Below are 20,676 nucleotides of genomic sequence, written 5' to 3' on the forward strand. Positions count from 1 at the left end.
GAAGAGACGTCTAGGATTTTTAGGTAACGTTCCACGGCTGCCTATAGTTGTTTGCGGATAGGATCGGGTTGCGGTCAATCTAGTTACCACTTCCCCAGAGCTAGTAGTCTGTTCAGTTACTTAGCTAGTCCGACCTGCGATCCTTGCCACTAGGATCATAACAGTACAGCCGGCCTATAAAGTGTTAATTGCATGGCAGAAGCAGGAGAAAAGAAGCTTGGAGATATATTTTTTTTTTTTTTTTTTGCTGCCGTGTGTCTAGCTGCTGTGTGTCTGGCTTCTCTCCTCCTCTTAATCTTGGTGTGGCTCTGAGTTCAGCTGCTGATATGGATATCCAGAGTTTAGCCTCCAGTGTAGATCATCTTGCTGCAAGGGTACAAAGTATTCAGGATTTTGTTGTGCACAGTCCTATGTCAGAGCCTAGAATACCTATTCCGGAGTTGTTTTCTGGAGATAGATCTAGGTTCCTGAATTTTAAGAACAATTGCAAGTTGTTTCTTTCTTTGAAACCTCGTTCCACTGGGGATTCTGTTCAGCAAGTTAAGATTATTATTTCTTTCTTGCGTGGCGATCCTCAAGATTGGGCTTTCGCATTGGCTCCAGGGGATCCTGCATTGCTCAGTGTGGATACGCTTTTTCTGGCCCTTGGATTGCTCTATGAGGAACCTAATCTTGAGAACCAGGCTGAAAAAGCGTTGTTGGCCCTCTCTCAGGGGCAAGATGATGCAGAGGTGTACTGCCAGAAATTTCGTAAATGGTCGGTGCTTACTCAATGGAATGTGTGTGCCCTGGCTGCAAATTTCAGAAAAGGTCTTTCTGAAGCCATTAAGAATGTCATGGTGGGGTTCCCTACGCCTGCAGGTCTGAATGAGTCAATGACTCTGGCCATTCAGATTGATCGGCGTTTGCGGGAGCGCAAACCTGCGCACCATTTGGCGGATTCTTCTGAACAGACACCTGAGTCTATGCAATGTGATAGAATTCTGACCAGAAGTGAACGGCAAAATTATAGACGGCAAAATGGGTTGTGCTTTTACTGTGGTGACTCAGCTCATGTTATCTCAGCATGCTCTAAGCGCACAAAAATGATTGATAAATCTGTCACCATCGGTACTTTACAGCCTAAGTTTATTTTGTCTGTTACCCTGATTTGTTCCCTGTCATCTTACCCGGTTATGGCTTTTGTGGATTCAGGTGCTGCCCTGAGTCTGATGGATTTGTCATTTGCCAGGCGCTGTGGTTTTGTTTTGGAGCCTTTAAAGTTCCCTATTCCACTAAGGGGAATTGATGCTACACCATTGGCTACGAATAAACCTCAGTACTGGACACAAGTGACCATGTGCATGACTCCTGTTCATCAGGAGGTGATTCGCTTTCTTGTATTGCATAATTTGCATGATGTTGTTGTGTTGGGCCTGCCATGGTTGCAGACTCATAATCCAGTCCTGGATTGGAAAGCAATGTCTGTGTCAAGTTGGGGTTGTCAGGGAATTCATGGCGACGCTCCTGTGGTGTCAATTGCTTCATCCACTCCTTCTGAGGTCCCTGTGTTTTTGTCAGATTACCAGGATGTATTTGATGAGCCCAAACTCAGTTCTCTACCTCCTCATAGGGATTGTGATTGTGCTATAAATTAGATTCCTGGTAGAAAGTTTCCTAAGGGACGACTTTTCAATTTGTCAGTGCCGGAGCATGCTGCTATGCGGAGTTATATAAAGGAGTCTTTGGAGAAAGGACTTATTCGCCCCTCCTCCTCCCCTCTTGGTGCGGGGTTCTTTTTTGTGGCTAAGAAGGATGGTTCCTTGAGACCTTGTATTGATTATCGCCTTCTAAACAAAATCACGGTCAAATTTCAGTATCCTTTGCCATTGTTATCTGATCTGTTTGCTCGCATTAGGGGGTCTAGTCGGTTCACCAAGATAGATCTTCGTGGTGCGTATAACCTTGTGCGTATTAAGAAGGGTGATGAATGGAAAACTGCATTTAATACGCCCGAAGGCCATTTTGAGTACTTGGTGATGCCTTTTGGACTTTCTAACGCTCCTTCTATCTTTCAGTCCTTTATGCACGACATCTTCCGCGAATATCTGGATAAATTTATGATTGTGTATCTGGATGATATTCTGTTTTTTTTGGATGATTGGGAGTCCCATGTTAAGCAGGTCAGGATGGTGTTTCAGGTCCTGCGTGCCAATGCTTTATTTGTGAAGGGCTCAAAATGTCTTTTTGGAGTCCAGAAGGTCTCTTTTTTGGGTTTCATTTTTTCTCCTTCTGCTATTGAGATGGACCCAGTCAAGGTTCAGGCTATTCATGACTGGACTCAGCCTACATCTGTTAAGAGTCTTCAGAAGTTCTTGGGTTTTGCTAATTTTTACCGTCGCTTCATCGCTAATTTTTCTGGTGTTGTTAAGCCATTGACGGATTTGACCAAGAAGGGTTCTGATGTTACTAATTGGTCTCCTGTGGAGGCCTTTCGGGAGCTGAAGCGCCGGTTTTCTTCGGCTCCGGTCTTATGTCAGCCAGACGTCTCCCTTCCTTTCCAGGTCGAGGTTGATGCTTCTGAGATTGGAGCGGGGGCTGTTTTGTCACAGAGAAGCTCTGGTGGCTCTGTGATGAAGCCATGTGCTTTCTTTTCAAGAAAGTTTTCGCCTGCCGAGCGGAATTATGATGTTGGTAATCGGGAGTTGTTGGCTATGAAGTGGGCATTTGAGGAGTGGCGACATTGACTCGAGGGAGCTAAGCATCGTGTGGTGGTCTTGACTGATCACAAGAATTTGATTTATCTCGAGACGGCCAAGCGGCTGAATCCTAGACAGGCTCGTTGGTCATTGCTTTTCTCTCGTTTTGATTTCGTGGTCTCATACCTGCCTGGTTCGAAGAATATGAAGGCTGATGCTCTTTCTAGGAGTTTTGTGCCTGACTCTCCTGGTGATTCAGAGCCAGCTGGTATCCTCAGAGAAGGGGTGATTTTGTCTGCCATCTCCCCAGATTTGCGACGAGTGCTGCAGGAGTTTCAGGCGGATAGGCCTGACCGTTGTCCACCGGAGAGACTGTTTGTCCCGGATAGATGGACCAGCAGAGTTATTTCCGAGGTTCATTCTTCGGTGTTGGCAGGCTATCCTGGGATTTTTGGTACCAGAGATTTGGTGGCTAGGTCCTTCTGGTGGCCTTCCTTGTCGCGGGATGTGCGTTCCTTTGTGCAGTCTTGTGGAATTTGTGCTCTGGCTAAGCCTTGCTGTTCTCGTGCCAGTGGCTTGTTGTTGCCTTTGCCTGTCCCGAAGAGGCCTTGGACGCACATTTCCTTGGATTTTATTTCAGATCTCCCTGTCTCTCAGAGAATGTTGGTCATTTGGGTGGTGTGTGATCGTTTTTCTAAAATGGTCCATTTGGTGCCCTTGCCTAAGTTGCCTTCCTCCTCCGAGTTGGTTCCTCTGTTTTTTCAAAATGTGGTTCGTTTGCACGGGATCCCTGAAAATATTGTTTCCGACAGAGGATCCCAGTTTGTGTCTAGATTTTGGCGGACCTTTTGTGCTAAGATGGGCATTAATTTGTCTTTTTCGTCGGCCTTCCATCCTCAGACGAATGGCCAAACCGAGCGCACTAATCAGACTTTGGAAACCTATTTAAGATGTTTTGTTTCTGCTGATCAGGACGACTGGGTGACTTTTTTGCCATTGGCCGAGTTTGCCCTTAATAATCGGGCTAGTTCTGCTACTTTGGTTTCGCCTTTTTTTTGTAATTCAGGGTTTCATCCTCGTTTTTCCTCGGGTCAGGTGGAGTCTTCTGACTGTCCTGGAGTGGATGTTGTGGTGGATAGGTTGCATCAGATTTGGAATCATGTGGTGGACAATTTGAAGCCGTCACAAGAGAAGGCTCAGCGCTTTGCCAACCGCCGTCGCTGTGTGGGTCCCCAAATTCGCGTTGGGGATTTGGTGTGGTTGTCTTCTCGCTTTGTTCCTATGAAGGTCTCCTCTCCTAAGTTTAAGCCTCGGTTTATCGGTCCTTATAAGATTTTGGAAGTCCTTAACCCTGTGTCATTTCATTTGGACCTCCCGGCATCGTTTGCTATTCATAATGTGTTCCATTGGTCGTTGTTGCGGAGGTATGTGGTGCCTGTGGTTCCTTCGGTTGAGCCTCCTGCCCCTGTGCTGGTTGAGGGAGAATTGGAATACGTGGTGGAGAAGATCTTGGATTCTCGTATTTCTAGATGGAGGCTTCAGTATTTGGTTAAGTGGAAAGGCTATGGTCAGGAGGATAATTCCTGGGTTGTCGCCTCTGATGTTCATGCGGCCGATTTGGTTTGTGCCTTCCATGTGGCTCACCCTGATCGCCCTGGGGGTTTTGATGAGGGTTCGGTGACCCCTCCTCAATGGGGGGGGTACTGTTGTGAACTCCATTTTCAGGCTCCCTCTTGTGGTCACAGATGGTATTGTGTGACTTTGGTTTTTTGGCTCCCCCTGGTGGTTTGGTTTATTATCCTGCGGGTCTGCTGGATCAGCTGCCTCGTTATTCACCAGGGAGGCTCCTATTTAGCTCTGCTTCACTTCCACTTGTTGCCGGCTGTCAATGTATTCAGTGCTATTCTGATTACTCCTGATTATCTCGTTTTCTGCCTCTTCAGGATAAGCTAAGTTCTGTTTGAATATTTTTTGCTCATCTGCCTGCAATATGATTTCTGTGTATGATGAGTCTAGTCCAGCTTGCTAACATGTGATTTCTTTTTGCTGGTAAGCTTTGGGGTACGGAGTTGCTTCCCCCGCCCCGTTAGTTGGTGCGGGGGCTCGAGCAATCTCTGCGTGGATATTTTGAATAGGGTTTTTTATTGACCGCACAGTTTCCTTCCTATTTTCTGCTATCTAGTATTAGCGGGCCTCATTTGCTAAATCTGATTTCATCTCTGCGTTTGTGCTTTCCCCTTAACTCACCGTTAATATTTGTGGGGGGCTATTCTATATCTTTGGGGGCATTCCACTGAGGCAAGTGAGGACTTACTTTCCCTCCAGGAATAGTCAGTTTCTCAGGCCGTGACGAGACGTCTAGGATTTTTAGGTAACGTTCCACGGCTGCCTATAGTTGTTTGCGGATAGGATCAGGTTGCGGTCAATCTAGTTACCACTTCCCCAGAGCTAGTAGACTGTTCAGTTACTTAGCTAGTCCGACTTGCGATCCTTGCCACTAGGATCATAACAGCTCATACTGTATATGGGAGGCTTTGTGGGGCTCATGCTGTACATGGAGAGGTTGTTTGGGGCTCATGCTGTACATGAGGTGCTGTGTGGGCCTCATGCTGTATAAGGGGAGGCTGTGTGTGGTTCATGCTGTACATGGGGAGGCTGCATGGGGATCATGCTGTACATGGGGAGGCTGCGTGGGGCTCATGCTGTACATGGAGAGGCTGTGTGGGGCTCATGCTGTACATGGGGAGGCTGTGTGGGCCTCATGCTGTATATGGGGAGTCAGTGTGGGGCTCATGCTGTACATGGAGAGGCTGTGTGGGGCTCATGCTGTATATAGGCAAGCTGTGTGGGGCTCATGCTGTACATGGGGAGGCAGTGTGGGGCTTATGCTGTATATGGAGGCAGTGTGGGGCTCATGCTGTACATGTGGAGGCTATGTGTGGCTCATGCTGTACATGGGGAGGCTGTGTGGGCCTCATGCAGTATATAGGGAGGCTGTGTGGGGCTCATGCTGTATATGGGGAGGCTGTGTGGGGCTCATGCAGTATATAGGGAGGCTGTGTGGGCCTCATGCTGTATATGGGGAGGCTGTGTGGGGATTATGCCATCTATAGGGAGGCTGTGTGGGGCTCATGTTGTATATAGGGACACTGTGTGGGGATTATGCCATCTATAGGGAGGCTGTGTGGGGCTCATGCTGTATATAGGGAGGCTGTGTGGGGTTCATTTTAAGCTATTAGTTTGGCCCTCCACAACAGTCATGATCTCTCATGTGTCCCCTTGGGAAAATTAATTGTCCACCCCTGCCCTATGGGGATATTGCAGGGTAATTGAATACTTGCAATCATCCACCAAGTCATATTTTGTGGCCTTTCTAATCCCAGCCTATATACATCAACCACAATATTTTTATATACTGAAGAATAAATTCAACCAATGTTCACAGATCTTTTTTGTTATTATCAAGTAATAATCTCTTACCTGTAGAGAATGGCATCAATGCATCACTTTTCTTAACGCAGCCTTTCTCATTTAGAAAACATTCAGGATCAAATTCCTCTGGGTTCTTGAAATATTTGGGGTCTTTCAGAACAGAAGTCAGGACTGGAAACACCAAGCTTCCCTAAAAGTAAATGTTTCCAACAGGTAAATCTAGAAAAATAGAAGTATTCAAAGTGACATGAAACTGGTTGTTCCTATGGAGTAGAGATAGGCAAATATCCTGAAATTCATTTGAGCAGATATACTCAAATTGGCTAGCAGATTTGATTCAATCTAAATTAAATTATGTTTAATATGCTCTCAGGTCTCCCCAAGCCCAAATAAAAAGTAAATGGGGGGCTGTTAATGGTTCTAAAATTACTAAACTGTCCGGTCCAACTCTCACCTGTTCTGCTACCACAGCTCCCGACCAGTCCTCTGCTCAGTCCTCTTACTTTTCGGCTCAGTCTTTGGATCTTGCGACATTGAAATGGCTTCACTATATCTTGTGGGCAGGGCCGGACTGGCCATCTGGCTATTCTGGCAAATAACAGAAGGGCCTGTCTGGTCATGGGCTGCCTTGTCTGCTAAATTGTTAACAGAATCGGTGTTCTCAAGACACCCATACTGTTAAGAGTTGTGATGGCACACAAAGTTGCTGACTCCGTCACTTGCCCCTTCAGCCCACGGGTATCATTAGAAATATTCGTCTTACAGAAAATCTTCCTTTCCTCCATCCAAGGTAATATTTCAAATGCCAGGGCTTAATTTCGGCCCCAGTCCGTACCTGCTTGTGCGACACGACACGTTATTGACGTCAATAATGTCCATCGTGCCCCACATGTAAATCAGGGAAGTAATATCCAAAGACCAATCTGATGACTAATCCAAAGATTTAAGGCAATGAGTGCAAGACCAAGTGGCGAGCTACTATGGCAGGACTGTTGAGGTGAGGTCTAGGACTGGTGTGAATAATCTTATTTTTTAACCACTTCTGGGATCTCAAAATAATCTATCAAAACAGCAGTCAATATTTTGCTGAATTTACACAAGTTAAATCTTAAATGTTTGCCATGAATTAGATAAATCCTTTACATATCAATTTACTTTTCTTTAACAGGAAGAATTATACATTGAGAATACCAGTACATTTTTGTCAGTATGGAATGTCCCTTAAAGATAACGTTTCTGTGGGAATATATTTAGCCACGAAGCATACAGTCCAGTTACTATATACAGTAAATAAGAGTATTGTAAGTTTCGAAAGACAAGGCAAGTAAATCCTGACCTTGGTTCATAGATTTAAAAGATGGCAACATGTGAGCTCTTCCAGAACGTCACAGAGTCTACTGAGAAAAGAGGAGACCTCTTGAGCTCCCAAAAAAGTTAACACTCCTAAGCCCTGGAAATTTTTCTGTTTTTTAGAAAAGTGGACACCAAGTTGTAGGGAGTGGCATGAAATGAGTGGAAATTGGACAAGTAAGGGGTGACATCATAAAGGGGATGACTATGTCTGAAAATTTGTAGCAACACACTACTAGCGCCACTCATCAACCAATCTTCCTGATGCCAACCAGCAAACATTAGAAAATATGATCAAAGAGTTGAGAAAACCAACAAACTGTACTTTTGGAATGTGATATCCTCTGAAGGTTGTGTCCTTGCTGACCGAATGGGGCAATCCTATAGGGGCGATATCAGCAATTCTCTGCGTCTCGTGGATTACAGCTTCTGTATAAGGCATTTTACTCTTGTCTTCTATTGATGGATAGCGATCTTTGCCTATTACATTATCAATCTCTTTGTGGATCTTTGCTGAAATTTGCATAAATAGGAGATAGAACATATTTTTCAGTCAACACATTTTATAATTATATTTATAATGTATTTAAAACCAACCTAATATAGTATTTATTTAAAATATTAGTATTTATGGTGGGCATGATGTGGTGTAGGTGACTTTGGGGGCCATCATAATGTGTATAGGGAGAATTAAGGGTCATAATTTTGTGTGAATAGCTGTGTGAGCCATCATGCTGTGTGTGGGGAGGTTATGCGGACCCTCATACTGTATGGGGTGCTGCAAGTGTATCATATTGTGTGTGTCACATTACGTGTGGGAGGATGTAGGGAAATGTGGGGGCATCACACTGTGTGTGGAGGACTTTGCGGGCCATGATAGTGTGTTTCTGGTACTGTGGGGGCTTTATACCATGTTGCAGCCACTGTATGGTCACCATACTATGTGCATGTGTTGGGGGCAGGGTTATGAAGAGAAATTGTGGGGGAGTATTTCATTATGTTGGTCATTCAGTGTCTGTGTGTAAGGTGGGGCACTTTTGGAGCTTCATAATTAAGGGTATGAAAGGGGTATACTAGTGGGTCAGCATACTAAGGGGATTCACTATAGTTATAATTACTATGTACTTGCCACAATACATAAAACTCTCCCTGTTTAAAAGTTGGGACTGGGAAGCAGTGGCGTAACTACAAAGTTATGGGCCCCGGTGCGAACTTCCAAATGGGGCCCCCCCCGCCATAAAATTCAATGTAAGCCCCATAGAATACACTGCAGTATAGTATAATGCAGCCCCTCCATACAGGGGCAGTGACAAAGACACGAGCAAATGGTGACGAGGGGGCAGAGGAGAGGGAACAAGGGGGCAAGGAAGACAGGCACTAGGGGACACATGGGGGCTAGGAGGCAGGGGAGAAGGATACAAGGGGTCTAGTGGGCAAGGGAGACTGACACAAGTGGGCAAGGGAGACTGACACAAAGGGCACACGGGGACTAGTGGGCAAGGGAGACTGACACACGGGGAATAGTGGGCAAGGGAGACTGATACAAGGGGACTAGTGGGCAATGGAGACTGACACACGGGGACAAGGGACAAGCACAAGGGGACAAGGGAGACAGGCACAAGGGGACACATAGGGACTAGTGAGCAAGAGACTGACACAAGGGGACAAGGGATACAAGCACAAGGGGACACACAGGGACAAGTGGGAAAGGGAGACTGACACACAGGGACTAGTGGGCAAAGGAGACTGACACAAGCACAAGGGGACAAAGGAGACTGACACAAGCACAAGGGGACATAGGAGAAAGGCACATGGGGACACACAGGGACTAATGGGCAAGGGAGACTGGCACACGGGGACACAAGCATAAGGGAGACAGGCTCAAGGGGACACACAGGGACTAATGGGCAAGGGAGACTGGCACACGGGGACAAGGGACACAAGCATAAGGGGACAAGGGAGACAGGCACATGGGGACACACAGGGACTAATGGGCAAGGGAGACTGGCACATGGGGACACAAGCATAAGGGAGACAGGCTCAAGGGGACTCACGGCCCCCTGACCTGCCAGAGCCGCTTGCAGCTGCGACCGTAGTAGTTACGCCGCTGCCTCACACACACACATACTACAGATATCACACACACACTACAGATATCACACACACACATCATACTACAGATATCACACACACACACATCAGTTATTACACACACTACAGATATCACACACACATCATATTACAGATATCACACACATACTACAGTTATCACACACACACACTACAGATATCACACACACACACAGACATACTACAGATATCACACACACACATCATACTACAGATATCACACACACACACACTACAGATAACACACACACACACACACACTACAGATATCACACACACACACACACACATACACACACTACAGATATCACACACACACACACATACACACACTACAGATATCACACACACACACATCATACTACAGATATCACACACATACTACAGTTATCACACACACACTACAGATACCACACACACACACACACACACACACACACACCAGAGATACCAGCTCATATACACAACTCACAATCTCCTCTCTGGTACAGGGGTGGCTGATGTAAACCGGCTGCAGCTCCTCAGCTTCTCCTGACTAAGGCTAGTTTCACACTAGCGTCGGGAACAACCCGTCGCTGTGCGTCGGGCCGACGTTCCCGACGCTAGTGTGGTCTCCGCCGCACAACGGGGGCAGCGGATGCATTTTTCCCACGCATCCGCTGCCCCATTGTGAGGTGCGGGGAAGTGCGGGGAGGTGGGGGCGGAGTTCCGGCCGCGCATGCGCGGTCGGAAAAAGTGGACCGTCGGGAGCAAAAAACTTTTTTTCTCCCGACGGTCCACTACCACACGCCCAAGCGTCGCAAAACGGACGCGACGTTTGGCAATGCGTCGCAAATGCGTCGCTAATGTTAGTCTATGACGAAAAAACGTATCCAGCAAGAACTTTTGCTGGATGCGTATTTTCGGCAAAACGACGCATTTGCGACGTATTGCAGTTAACGCTAGTGTGAAACTAGCCTAAAGCGGCTCTGTCCCGCACCTCCCCCCTGCTCTCGCCTTCTGTCCCGGGGTTATTTTGGCTTTCTCTTAAAGGGAACCTGTCACCCCGTTTTTTCCGTATGAGATAAAAATACTGTTAAATAGGGCCTGAGCTGTGCATTGCAATAGTGTATTTTGTGGACCCCGATTCCCCACTTATGCTGCCGAAATACGTTACCAAAGTAGTCGTTTTCGCCTGTCAATCAGGCTGGTCTGGTCAGATGGGCGTGGTGTCTTCCCCCAGATCTTGCTTAGTTTTCCTGTGGTGGCGTAGTGGTGTGCGCATGTCCAAGGTCCCGAATCCACTGCACAGGGGAGTGAAAATAGCGTGATGTGCGACATTTCATTGGTGATCGGTGGGGGCGGCCATCTTCCTTTGGCCGCGCGTGCGCAGAAGCGGCGCTCTGCTGGCCGCGGCTTCAGGAAAATGGCCGCGGGATGCCGCGCGTGCGCAGATGGAGATTGCGGCGGCCATTTTCCTGAAGCAGAGATGCGACACCTCGTACACACCCGACTCCGCTCCGTACACCCCCGACTCCGCTCCGTACACCTCGTACACACACGGCTCCGCTCCGTACACCTCGTACACACACGGCTCCGCTCCGTACACCTCGTACACACCCGGCTCCGCTCCGTACACCTCGTACACACCCGGCTCCGCTCCGTACACCTCGTACACACCCGGCTCCGCTCCGTACACCTCGTACACACCCGGCTCTGCTCCGTACACCTCATACACACCCAGCTCTGCTCCGTACACCTCATGCACACCCGGCTCTGCTCCGTACACCTCATGCACACCCGGCTCTGCTCCGTACACCTCATACACACCCGGCTCTGCTCCGTACACCTCATACACACCCGGCTCTGCTCCGTACACCTCATGCACACCCGGCTCTGCTCCGTACACCTCATACACACCCGGCTCTGCTCCGTACACCTCATACACACCCGGCTCCGCTCCGTACACCTCATACACACCCGGCTCTGCTCCGTACACCTCATGCACACCCAGCTCTGCTCCGTACACCTCATACACACACGGCTCCGCTCCGTACACCTCATACACACACGGCTCCGCTCTGTACACCTCATACACACACTGCTCTGCTACATCCACCCAAACCCCTCCTGACCTCACACAAAAGCTTACCCTCCTCCAGCATGATGACAAACAGCACTGCACTACTGTCCTGCACTACACGGAAGCCCTTGATCATGTGACTCCAACTCCTCCCCTCCTGTGACCTCATCCTAGGTCCTGTGCGCACAGAGCAGTGGCAGCTATAGTAGTGGTGTGCGGCTCTCTGCGGTGGAGGGGCTCTGCTGCGGGACAAGTGCAGTCCCACCCGTGATCGCGAGTGCACGCGCAGCAGGGCCTGTAAGGAAGAATTATTTAAAGGGCCGGCGGCCCATTTTGTAGCTTAGAGTTCTTAGGAGCCCGCACAGTCTGCTGGACTGGGTGGGCCCCTAAGCACTGCGGGCCCCGTCGCAATTGCGACCCCTGCGACCGCGGTAGTTACGCCCCTGCTGGGAAGTATAACCCAATCTATTCCACCAAATATTTTTTGGGGTGTGTGAGGAGGGTTGGTCCAAATAAGACTTTTGCTATGAGACCTTGATTTCCAAGTATGCCCCTGTTTTGCGCTGTTGTCCACAAATGGCATTCCATACCTAAGCACCATATGCGGACACAGAGTGACTGCAGCTCCATAATTTTATGTGCATGTGTCATGCCTGCAGCAAATATTTAGTTTGCTGCCTTATCTCTGTCACTAAATAATAAGCCAGCATTCTGTCTCCTAAACACTTTTGATATCCTTCCCTGCTGAATGACCTCAGAAAAGGTTCAGACTTAATAGTGTAACTACTGCTGAAATTAAAGGGAACCTGTCACCCCCAAAATCGAAGTTGAGCTAAGCCCACCAGCATAAGGGGCTTATCTACAGCATTACAGAATGACCTTTCCCGGCGCCTGCGCACTGCAGTACTTTGCTCTGCCCTCAGCAGGGCAGACAAAGCACGCCTGCGCCGGAGCCGCAGTGTGAAGATATGAAGAGGACGTCATCGTAAGAAGATGGGAGGCCCCGGACCAGACCGCGACGCCCATTGGACCAGAACCGGACCGGGACCGCCCCTGGGTGAGTATAATATAACCTCTTTTTTTCTCATCTTTCAGGAATCATCGGGGGCTTATCTACAGCATTACAGAATGCTGTAGATAAGCCCCTGATGCTAGTGGCCTTAGCTCACCTTCGATTTTGGGGGTGAAATGTTCCCTTTAATCTCATGGATTTAGATTTTTTTTAATTTAGAGTTATGGTGGAAGAGTTCTGCATTTCATGTGTGTAGAAAGTTGAGGTAGGTGAAGGAATGAGAAGGGGGTAGATAACTATATTCTATTTTTTTTGCAAATCAATAACATTTGGAAAAAAGGTGCATTGTGACGTTCTTAAGACTAGAGATGAATGAACTTTGCCAATCTTGAATACGGCATGAATGTTGCAAATTTGGATTTGTGTTCGGATTCCCGAACATTATCCTCAAAATCGGCAAAATTCTGCTAAAGTTCAAATAATGATGGAGTTTTCATTAATGGTTTTGTTAGGACTTTGTGGTTCTGTATAATGAGGGGAGGGATGAGGAGATTTCAGAGTAGCTGCGGACTGTGTTTTTTTTAATTAACTTAATGTGTGGAGATTCCGGCAGCAAATTAGGCTGCAGAAACCATTCACAACGTCCAGACACAAGGACTTCTGTTATTGGCTGCCAAAGTCACATGTCCAGCTCCTTTTAAAAAGCAGACATGTTGTTTTTACGCCATTTTGTCAGTGTAACAGCACAGAGAATGCTCCTGCTGCTGCTACAAGTAGTCATATAGATCAAATAGATAAAATCTTGTGTGAAATCGACCTTCCAGCATCTAAATCGTTTATGCTAATAATGTGGGCCAGACACCAGACCACATTTCAGAATCTAAATCCTTTCTGCTAATAGTGTGAGCCAGACACCAGGCCACATTTCATCATTTCATAATCTAAATCGTTTGTGCTAATACTGTGGTCCAGAGACCAAGCTAATGGCTGCTTCCTTTTAACAGCATACACTAGCTTGGGACAGCCCTCAATAGGGCAGTCAAAGTACGCCTGCGCTAGTGCCGTGGCAGGAAGACAAGAAGAGGATGTCATCATATGAAGATGGGAGGCGCCGGACCCGGACTGCGACACCCATCAGATCGGACCGCACCAGGACTGCCCCTGGGTGAGTATAATATAACCTGTTTTTCTTACCTTTCAGGTTACATCGGGGGCTTATCTACAGCATTACATAATGCATTACAGAATGCTGTAGATAAGCCCCTGATGCCGGTGGCCTTAGCTCATATATGATTTTTGTGGTGACAGATTCCCTTTAAGCAGACTCTGTCAGAGCCATTGATAATGAGCCTGCTACTCCTTTAGAGCTAGTGTAGTCGAGTGTAGGTGCTATAGAAATCAATTATATTACTAACTGCTTAACATCATTGCATATATAATCTTGACACTTCATCTTATTGGCAAGTGACCACTATTGGGATAAGCACAAGCACTTTAATGAACTAATAACTGACCAACCTAATCTAGTAGTATGTGTTTCTTAAAACTTCAGGTTTCTGTCCTGATGAAGAGGTCCTGCGTGACCTCGAAATGCATTGACCCTGTAAACCTTATTTAATTAATATGTTTTTATCCGTTGAAAACCATTGTGGATTCATCAGCTGCAGCGCAAGAGTGACATCTCACTCCCGATCACTTCGCATGATCCTATAAAGGGATCATAGTTAGTGTTGAGCATTCCGATACCTCAAGTATCGGGTATCGGCCGATATTTGCGGTATCGGAAGTCCGATACCAAGTTCCAATATTTACCGCATATCGGATACCGGAATCGGAAGTTCCCAGAATTCAAACTGCACGAATTCAGCCAATGAGGAATGATTACAAGTGTGGGCACATCCTGTTCAGCATGGTGGGCATGTAACTACTGGCAAGGCTGTGATTGGCTGCTGAAATGATGTCATGATGCACTATAAAAAACGCTGCCGCCATTTCTGGCTCACTCTGCTGTGAATTCAGTTAGGCATAGGACGCTGTGTTCTGACTGAGGGCCAGTTGAGATAGCGATTTGCTTCATTGTGCTTTTCCCAGGCTAATTTAGCAACCGCTGTGTGTTCACCTTGCTTTTGCCTTGCAGCGCTGTTTTCACAGCGATCTGCAAGGTCTCTGTGTGTGTGTGTGTGTGTGTGTGAGTGCAGCCCACTCTGTAGTCTGTGTGCAGCCATAGCCGGTTGTATTCTGCTCAGGGTGGTTCACTGCCTCATACTGTTTTATCCATTGTCCTTTTTTTCAAATAGTGCAGCCTGCTGCACATTTTTTCAAATAATTCCTATTAGTGGCTTTCCACCCGTATCCAGCTAAATTGTGGAAAAACACTACATAGGATAACCTAGAGGAGGTCTTTTGGGCCTTGCAGCGCCGTTTACGGCTATCTGCACGGTCTCCGTGTGAGTGCAGCTCGCCCTGTAGTCAGTTCTGCAAAAAAAAAAATAATAATAATAAAGTTCACCAAACACACCACTTTACAGTTGTGTAGGCCACATTAGCTCATATTAAAGTCTAGTCCACACTTTAGAAAATTAGTGTTTCTTATACCTGTTAGGAGCTGTTCAGGAATAAGCACACTAAGCCCTTAGTACTTTTCTGCTTATCTTTATCAGTCAACCAAGATGAAGAAGGCAGGGAGTAAGGCACGTGGGCGTGGGCGCGGAGCAGGGAGAGGACGTGGGGATTCTGTGCCTGCTGCGGGCACCGGTGACTCATCATCACCCATTTTCAGCAGGGAACAGTCCTTCATGCGCAGCTTTGTCGGAGAGCGCCGTACACCGCTGCTGCGTGAAGACCAAATTGAAGCCATTGTCGGATGGATGGCAGCTAACGCATCGACTTCAATTAGTGCCACATCCTCTCAGGCACAGAGCTCTGGAGAGCACCCATCTGTCTCTTCACCACCTGCCAAATTGCCCAGGCAGTCAGAGAGCCCAGGACAGGAGCCGTCTCTACTTCTGTTCTCTGAATCTCTTGGCTTGGAAACAGGGGGCCAGCCAAGCAGCATTGAAGAAATGGAAGAAGAGGCAGTGTGCAGTGATGCGCAACAGCTTTGTCTCTCTGACTCTGAAGAGGCGGGTGGGCCAGTGCCTCCGGTCACCACACCGCAGTACGCGCCTGATGATGACACTCAGGTGCCACTTTCTGGTGCGTGCTGTGCTGCCGAGACTACCCAGGAGGAGCAGTTGGTGGCAGAGGGTAGTGTAGATGATGAGGTCCTTGACCCATCGTGGCGTGAGGAACAGGAAGGTGGTGGGAGCAGCTCTGAGGAAGAGATTCCCCGAACGGGCCAAAGAGGGAGAGGGAGGGGGAAGACTGCGGAGCCTGTAGCCTCCACTTCGGCTCCCATTAGGAGCATGTCTCTTCCAAAAGCTAAAAAGGGCGCTCCCAAGACTTGCAGTGCCTGGTCCTTTTTTGACACAGTTGCAGATGACATTTGCTTTGTCAAATGCAAGGTGTGTCATGAGAAAATCAAAAGAGGGAGAAATGTCAGCAACCTCAATACCTCAAATATGTGGAAACATGTGCGGACCAGGCACGCGGTGGAGTTACAAAAACACACTGAAGACCTAGGCCAACCAACAGCGGCAGCTACCACCTCTTCAGCTCGTGTTGCCTCTTCCTCCAGCTCACACCCAGCTGGTTCGGCTTCCTCCCAGGATCGCCATGGAAGAACCTCTGGCACTGTTGTCCAGAGACCCACTGTAATTCCACCCGCAGCACCACGTTCCCAGTCATCCTCGCACTCCCAGCCCAGTCTACAGCCATCGGTAGTACAGGCATGGGAGAAAAGGCAGCCATTCTCGGCAAACTACCCATGAGCACAGGCTCTGAATGCAGGCATTGCCAAACTTCTGTCACTGGAAATTCTGTCATTCAGGCTGGTGGAGACTGACAGCTTCCGTGACTTGATGGCATTGGCAGTCCCACAGTACAGTGTGCCCAGCCACTTTTATTTCAGCAGGCAAGCCGTCCCTGCCCTGCACAAGCATGTGGAGGGACACATAAAACACGCACTACTGAAAGCCATCAGTAGCAAGGTCAACCTCACCACCGATGCGTGGACCAGTCACCATGGACAGGGGCGATACCTTTCCCTCACTGCCCATTGGGTTAATGTTGTTGAGCCGGGTACAGATCGTGCGAGTGACGCAGGACGTGTCCTGCCCACTCCAAGGATTGCAGGAATCCAGTCTGTAGGCATTGACTCCTCCTCATACACAAGTTCCTCAGAATCATCGCTGCAGGAGCCTTCACAGTCCACCTCCCACATGGACCCGTGAACGTTTACCTGTTATGACCGACATGAGCACAGCCGTGGCCAAACGTCAACAGGCCGTCTTGAAATTAATTTCTTTGGGGAATCGAAGCCACACAGCGCAGGAGCTCTGGAATGCCATCAAGCAGGAGAGCGATGTGTGGTTTGTGGCAGCGAATCTCCAGCCAGGCATGGTAGTGTGTGATAATGGCCGAAATCTGGTGGCAGCTCTGGGCCTCGGTAACCTCGCTCACATCCCATGTCTGGCACATGTGCTCTACTTGGTCGTGCAGAGTTTTTTGAGGGACTATCTGGATCTTGATGCACTGCTGCACAAGGTCCGCCTAGAGTGTGCTCACTTGCGGCGTTCCAGCACGGCAAGATCGCACATTGCAGCTCTGCAGCGCCGATTCCACCTTCCGGAACATCGCATCATATGTGACCTACCTACCAGGTGGAATTCCACGTTACATATGTTGGAGCGGTTGTGTGAGCAGCAGCAAGCAGTAATGGAGTACCAGCTGCATCAGGCGCAAAGAAGTCGCACTCCGCGCCGTTCAGACTTCACAACCACTGAGTGGGCCACTATGAAGGACGTCTGCCAGGTTTTGCGTCCCTTCGATTATTCCACGCGGATGGTGAGTGCAGATGATGCACTAGTCAGCATGACTGTCCCCCTTATCTGCCTGCTTCAACAAACACTGCAAGCGCTAAGGGATGATGTTGTGGAAGATGTGGAGGATGAGGATTCACCATTTCCATCAGCTTCTGGACAGTCAGCGCCACGTGGTTCCTCACAAATGCGTAGGCAGGGGACACTTTGTGAGGAGGATAAGGAGGAGTCAATGGAGGAGGAAGACATCCGTCCAGAGGAGGGAGTTACCGAATTGTCCAGTACTCAGTGTGTACAGCGAGGGTGGGGTGATGAAGAGTGGGCAGAGATCATGCCTCAAGCAGGGGACAGCGTTTCTTGGCCAGTTGGCAGTCTGCAGCACATGGTTGATTACATGCTGCAGTGCCTGAGAAACGATCGCCGCATCGCCCACATTCTCAACATGGCTGATTATTGGGTGTACACCCTCCTCGATCCTCGCTACCGGGACAATGTACAAAGCCTCATCACACCGTTGAACCGGGAACGTAAAATGCAGGAGTACTAAGACTCACTGGTGAATTCCATCATCTTCTCCAGTCCAACTGAGAGAAGTGCTGCTAGTGCTTTACAAAGCAGCTCAGTGCGTCCAGGCAGTGGAGGAGGCTCTGCACAAAGAGGGAGCAGAAGCAGTGCCTCTGCCCAAGGCAAGACCAGTATGGCCCAACTGTGGCACAGTTTTGTGTGCCCGCCACAAATTTCTACACCATCGTAGGCGGATCCAGTCAGCAGGAGGCAACTGTTCTGTCAGATGGTGACAGACTACATGTCTTGCCCTCTTACTGTACTCCCAGACGGCTCTTCCCCTTTCAAGTTTTGGGTCTCTAAGCTGGATACATGGCCAGAGCTAAGCCAGTATGCATTGGAGGTGCTGGCTTGCCCTGCGGCTAGTGTATTATCGGAACGCGTCTTTAGTGCTGCAGGTGGTGTACTAACAGACCGTCGCATGCGACTATCCTCCGATAACGTTGACCGGCTTACTTTTCTGAAAATGAACCAGGCCTGGATCTCGCAGGAATTTGCCACTCCTCTTCCTGATTAAATAATTGGGTTACTGTCTACAGTATCCAGGTCTCCTGTTGTGTTCATCTTTCTACCACCTGAACTGTAATTCCTGGGCTCCAACACCGCCAGTTGAGGCTCAGAAGTGCCGTCTGCACAGTCAAAACATACGACCCAGTGTTATTGGGTTTCAGTAACGTCAGCTGATCCCCAGCTGTGTAGCCGGCAATGTGCCCTGCGACCTCCACGCTGACACAACAACTGAAATTGAAGGGAACCTGTCCCCTTCCCCAGGCGTTTGTTACTGAAAGAGCCACCTTGTGCAGCAGTAATGCTGCACAAGGAAAAGGTAGCTATTTTAGTTTAGCTCCTTCCACACGCAGAACTTAACACTTATAAAATGTGTCCACTGATACCGTAAAACCGTCCCGGAGGTGGGACTTTCCTTCGTAATGTGATGCAGCACAGACGTCATTCCTACCCCCTTGGTGCCGTGCGCCGCCTCCTCAGCGTTGTTTGATTCTGTCCCGGAGCCTGCGCTGTTATGTTATCCCTTGGCCAGGCACACTTAGCGCTGCCCGTCTTCTGACATCATTTGGTGTCAGGCTGACTGCTCCTGTGCGGCCGCGCTGGCCGAGATCCCACCTCGCTGTGTCTTCTGATTTAATCACACTGCGAGCCTGGGAACCATGGGCATGCGCAGTGCATATCTTCACCTCAGGCTCTCACTCATCTCCCTCCATCTTCTTCAGACTGTGCGCCGTCAGCTGATCCCTAATAGCATGCCACGGCCGTGATGCCGCACAGTCTAAAGAAGCCGGAGGGAGGGGAGTGAGAGGCGAGGATATGCTCTGCGCATGCCCATGGATCCCAGGCCCGCAGTGGGATTACATTAGACGACACTGCGAGGCGGGATCTCGGCCAGCGCGGCCGCACAGGCGCAGCCAGCCTGACACCAAATGATATCAGAAGACGGGCAGCGCTAAGTGCGCCTGGCCAAGGGATAACATAACAGTGCAGGCTCCGGGACAGAATCAAACAACTCTGAGGAGGTGGCGCACGGCACCAAGGGGGTAGGAATGACGGCTGTGCTGCGTCCCATTACAAAGGAAAGTCCCACCTCCGGGACGGTCTCACGGTATCAGGGGACACATTTTATAAGTGTTTAGTTCTGTGTTTGCAAGGAGCATAATTAAAAGAGCCACCTTTTCCTTTTGCATCCTTAGTGCTGCACAAGATGGCTCTTTCAGCTACAAACGCCTTGGGGGGGTTAAAGGTTCCCTTTCGACCTGCTCCAATCAGGCTTCGGCCTACACTGTGTTCCTCTGCTCCTCCTGCTGTCCCTGGGCTCCAACACCGCCAGTTGGTGCCTGGAAGTGCTGTCCGCAGAGTCAACAGTCGCTCCTCTGTTATTGGGGTTCAGTGACATCACCTGTTCCCCAGCTGTGTGTGTGGCAATACCTCCAATCTGCTCCTCCTGCTGTCCCTGGGCTCCAACACTGCCAGTTGGTGCCTGGAAGTGCTGTCCGCACAGTCAACAGTCGCTCCTCTGTTATTGGGGTTCAGTAACGTCATCTGTTCCCCAGCTGTGTGTGCGGCAATACCTCCAATCTGCTCCTCCTGCTGTCCCTGGGCTCTAACACCGCCAGATGGTGCCTGGAAGTGCTGTCCGCACAGTCAACAGTCGCTCCTCTGTTATTGGGGTTCAGTAACGTCAGCTGTTCCCCAGCTGTGTGTGTGGCAATACCTCTAAACTGCTCCTCCTGCTGTCCCTGGTCTCCAACACCGCCAGTTGGTGCCTGGAACTGCTGTCCGCACAGTCAACAGTCGCTCCTCTGTTATTGGGGTTCAGTAATGTCAGCTGTTCCCCAGCTGTGTGTGCGGCAATACCTCCAATCTGCTCCTCCTGCTGTCCCTGGGCTCCAACACCGCCAGTTGGTGCCTGGAAGTGCTGTCCGCACAGTCAACAGTCGCTCCTCTGTTATTGGGGTTCAGTAACGTCAGCTGTTCCCCAGCTGTGTGTGCGGCAATACCTCCAATCTGCTCCTCCTG

The 20,676-nt window shown here is 49.0% G+C and overlaps 1 protein-coding gene across 1 annotated transcript in view; it reads right to left on the reverse strand.

The window, feature by feature from the left end:
- LOC143805897 (cytochrome P450 2G1-like) overlaps window positions 1–20,676 on the reverse strand; it is a 93,147-nt gene that overhangs the window by 4,942 nt on the left and 67,529 nt on the right. The window contains exons 7-8 of the mRNA XM_077285647.1: window positions 7,786–7,973; window positions 6,159–6,300 (exon numbers count right to left, since the gene is read on the reverse strand). Coding sequence (XP_077141762.1) covers window positions 6,159–6,300; window positions 7,786–7,973 — 330 coding nt within the window. The remainder of the gene's footprint in view (window positions 1–6,158; window positions 6,301–7,785; window positions 7,974–20,676) is intronic.

Source organism: Ranitomeya variabilis, chromosome 2, assembly GCF_051348905.1.
Source record: "Ranitomeya variabilis isolate aRanVar5 chromosome 2, aRanVar5.hap1, whole genome shotgun sequence".
NCBI lineage: Eukaryota > Metazoa > Chordata > Amphibia > Anura > Dendrobatidae > Ranitomeya > Ranitomeya variabilis.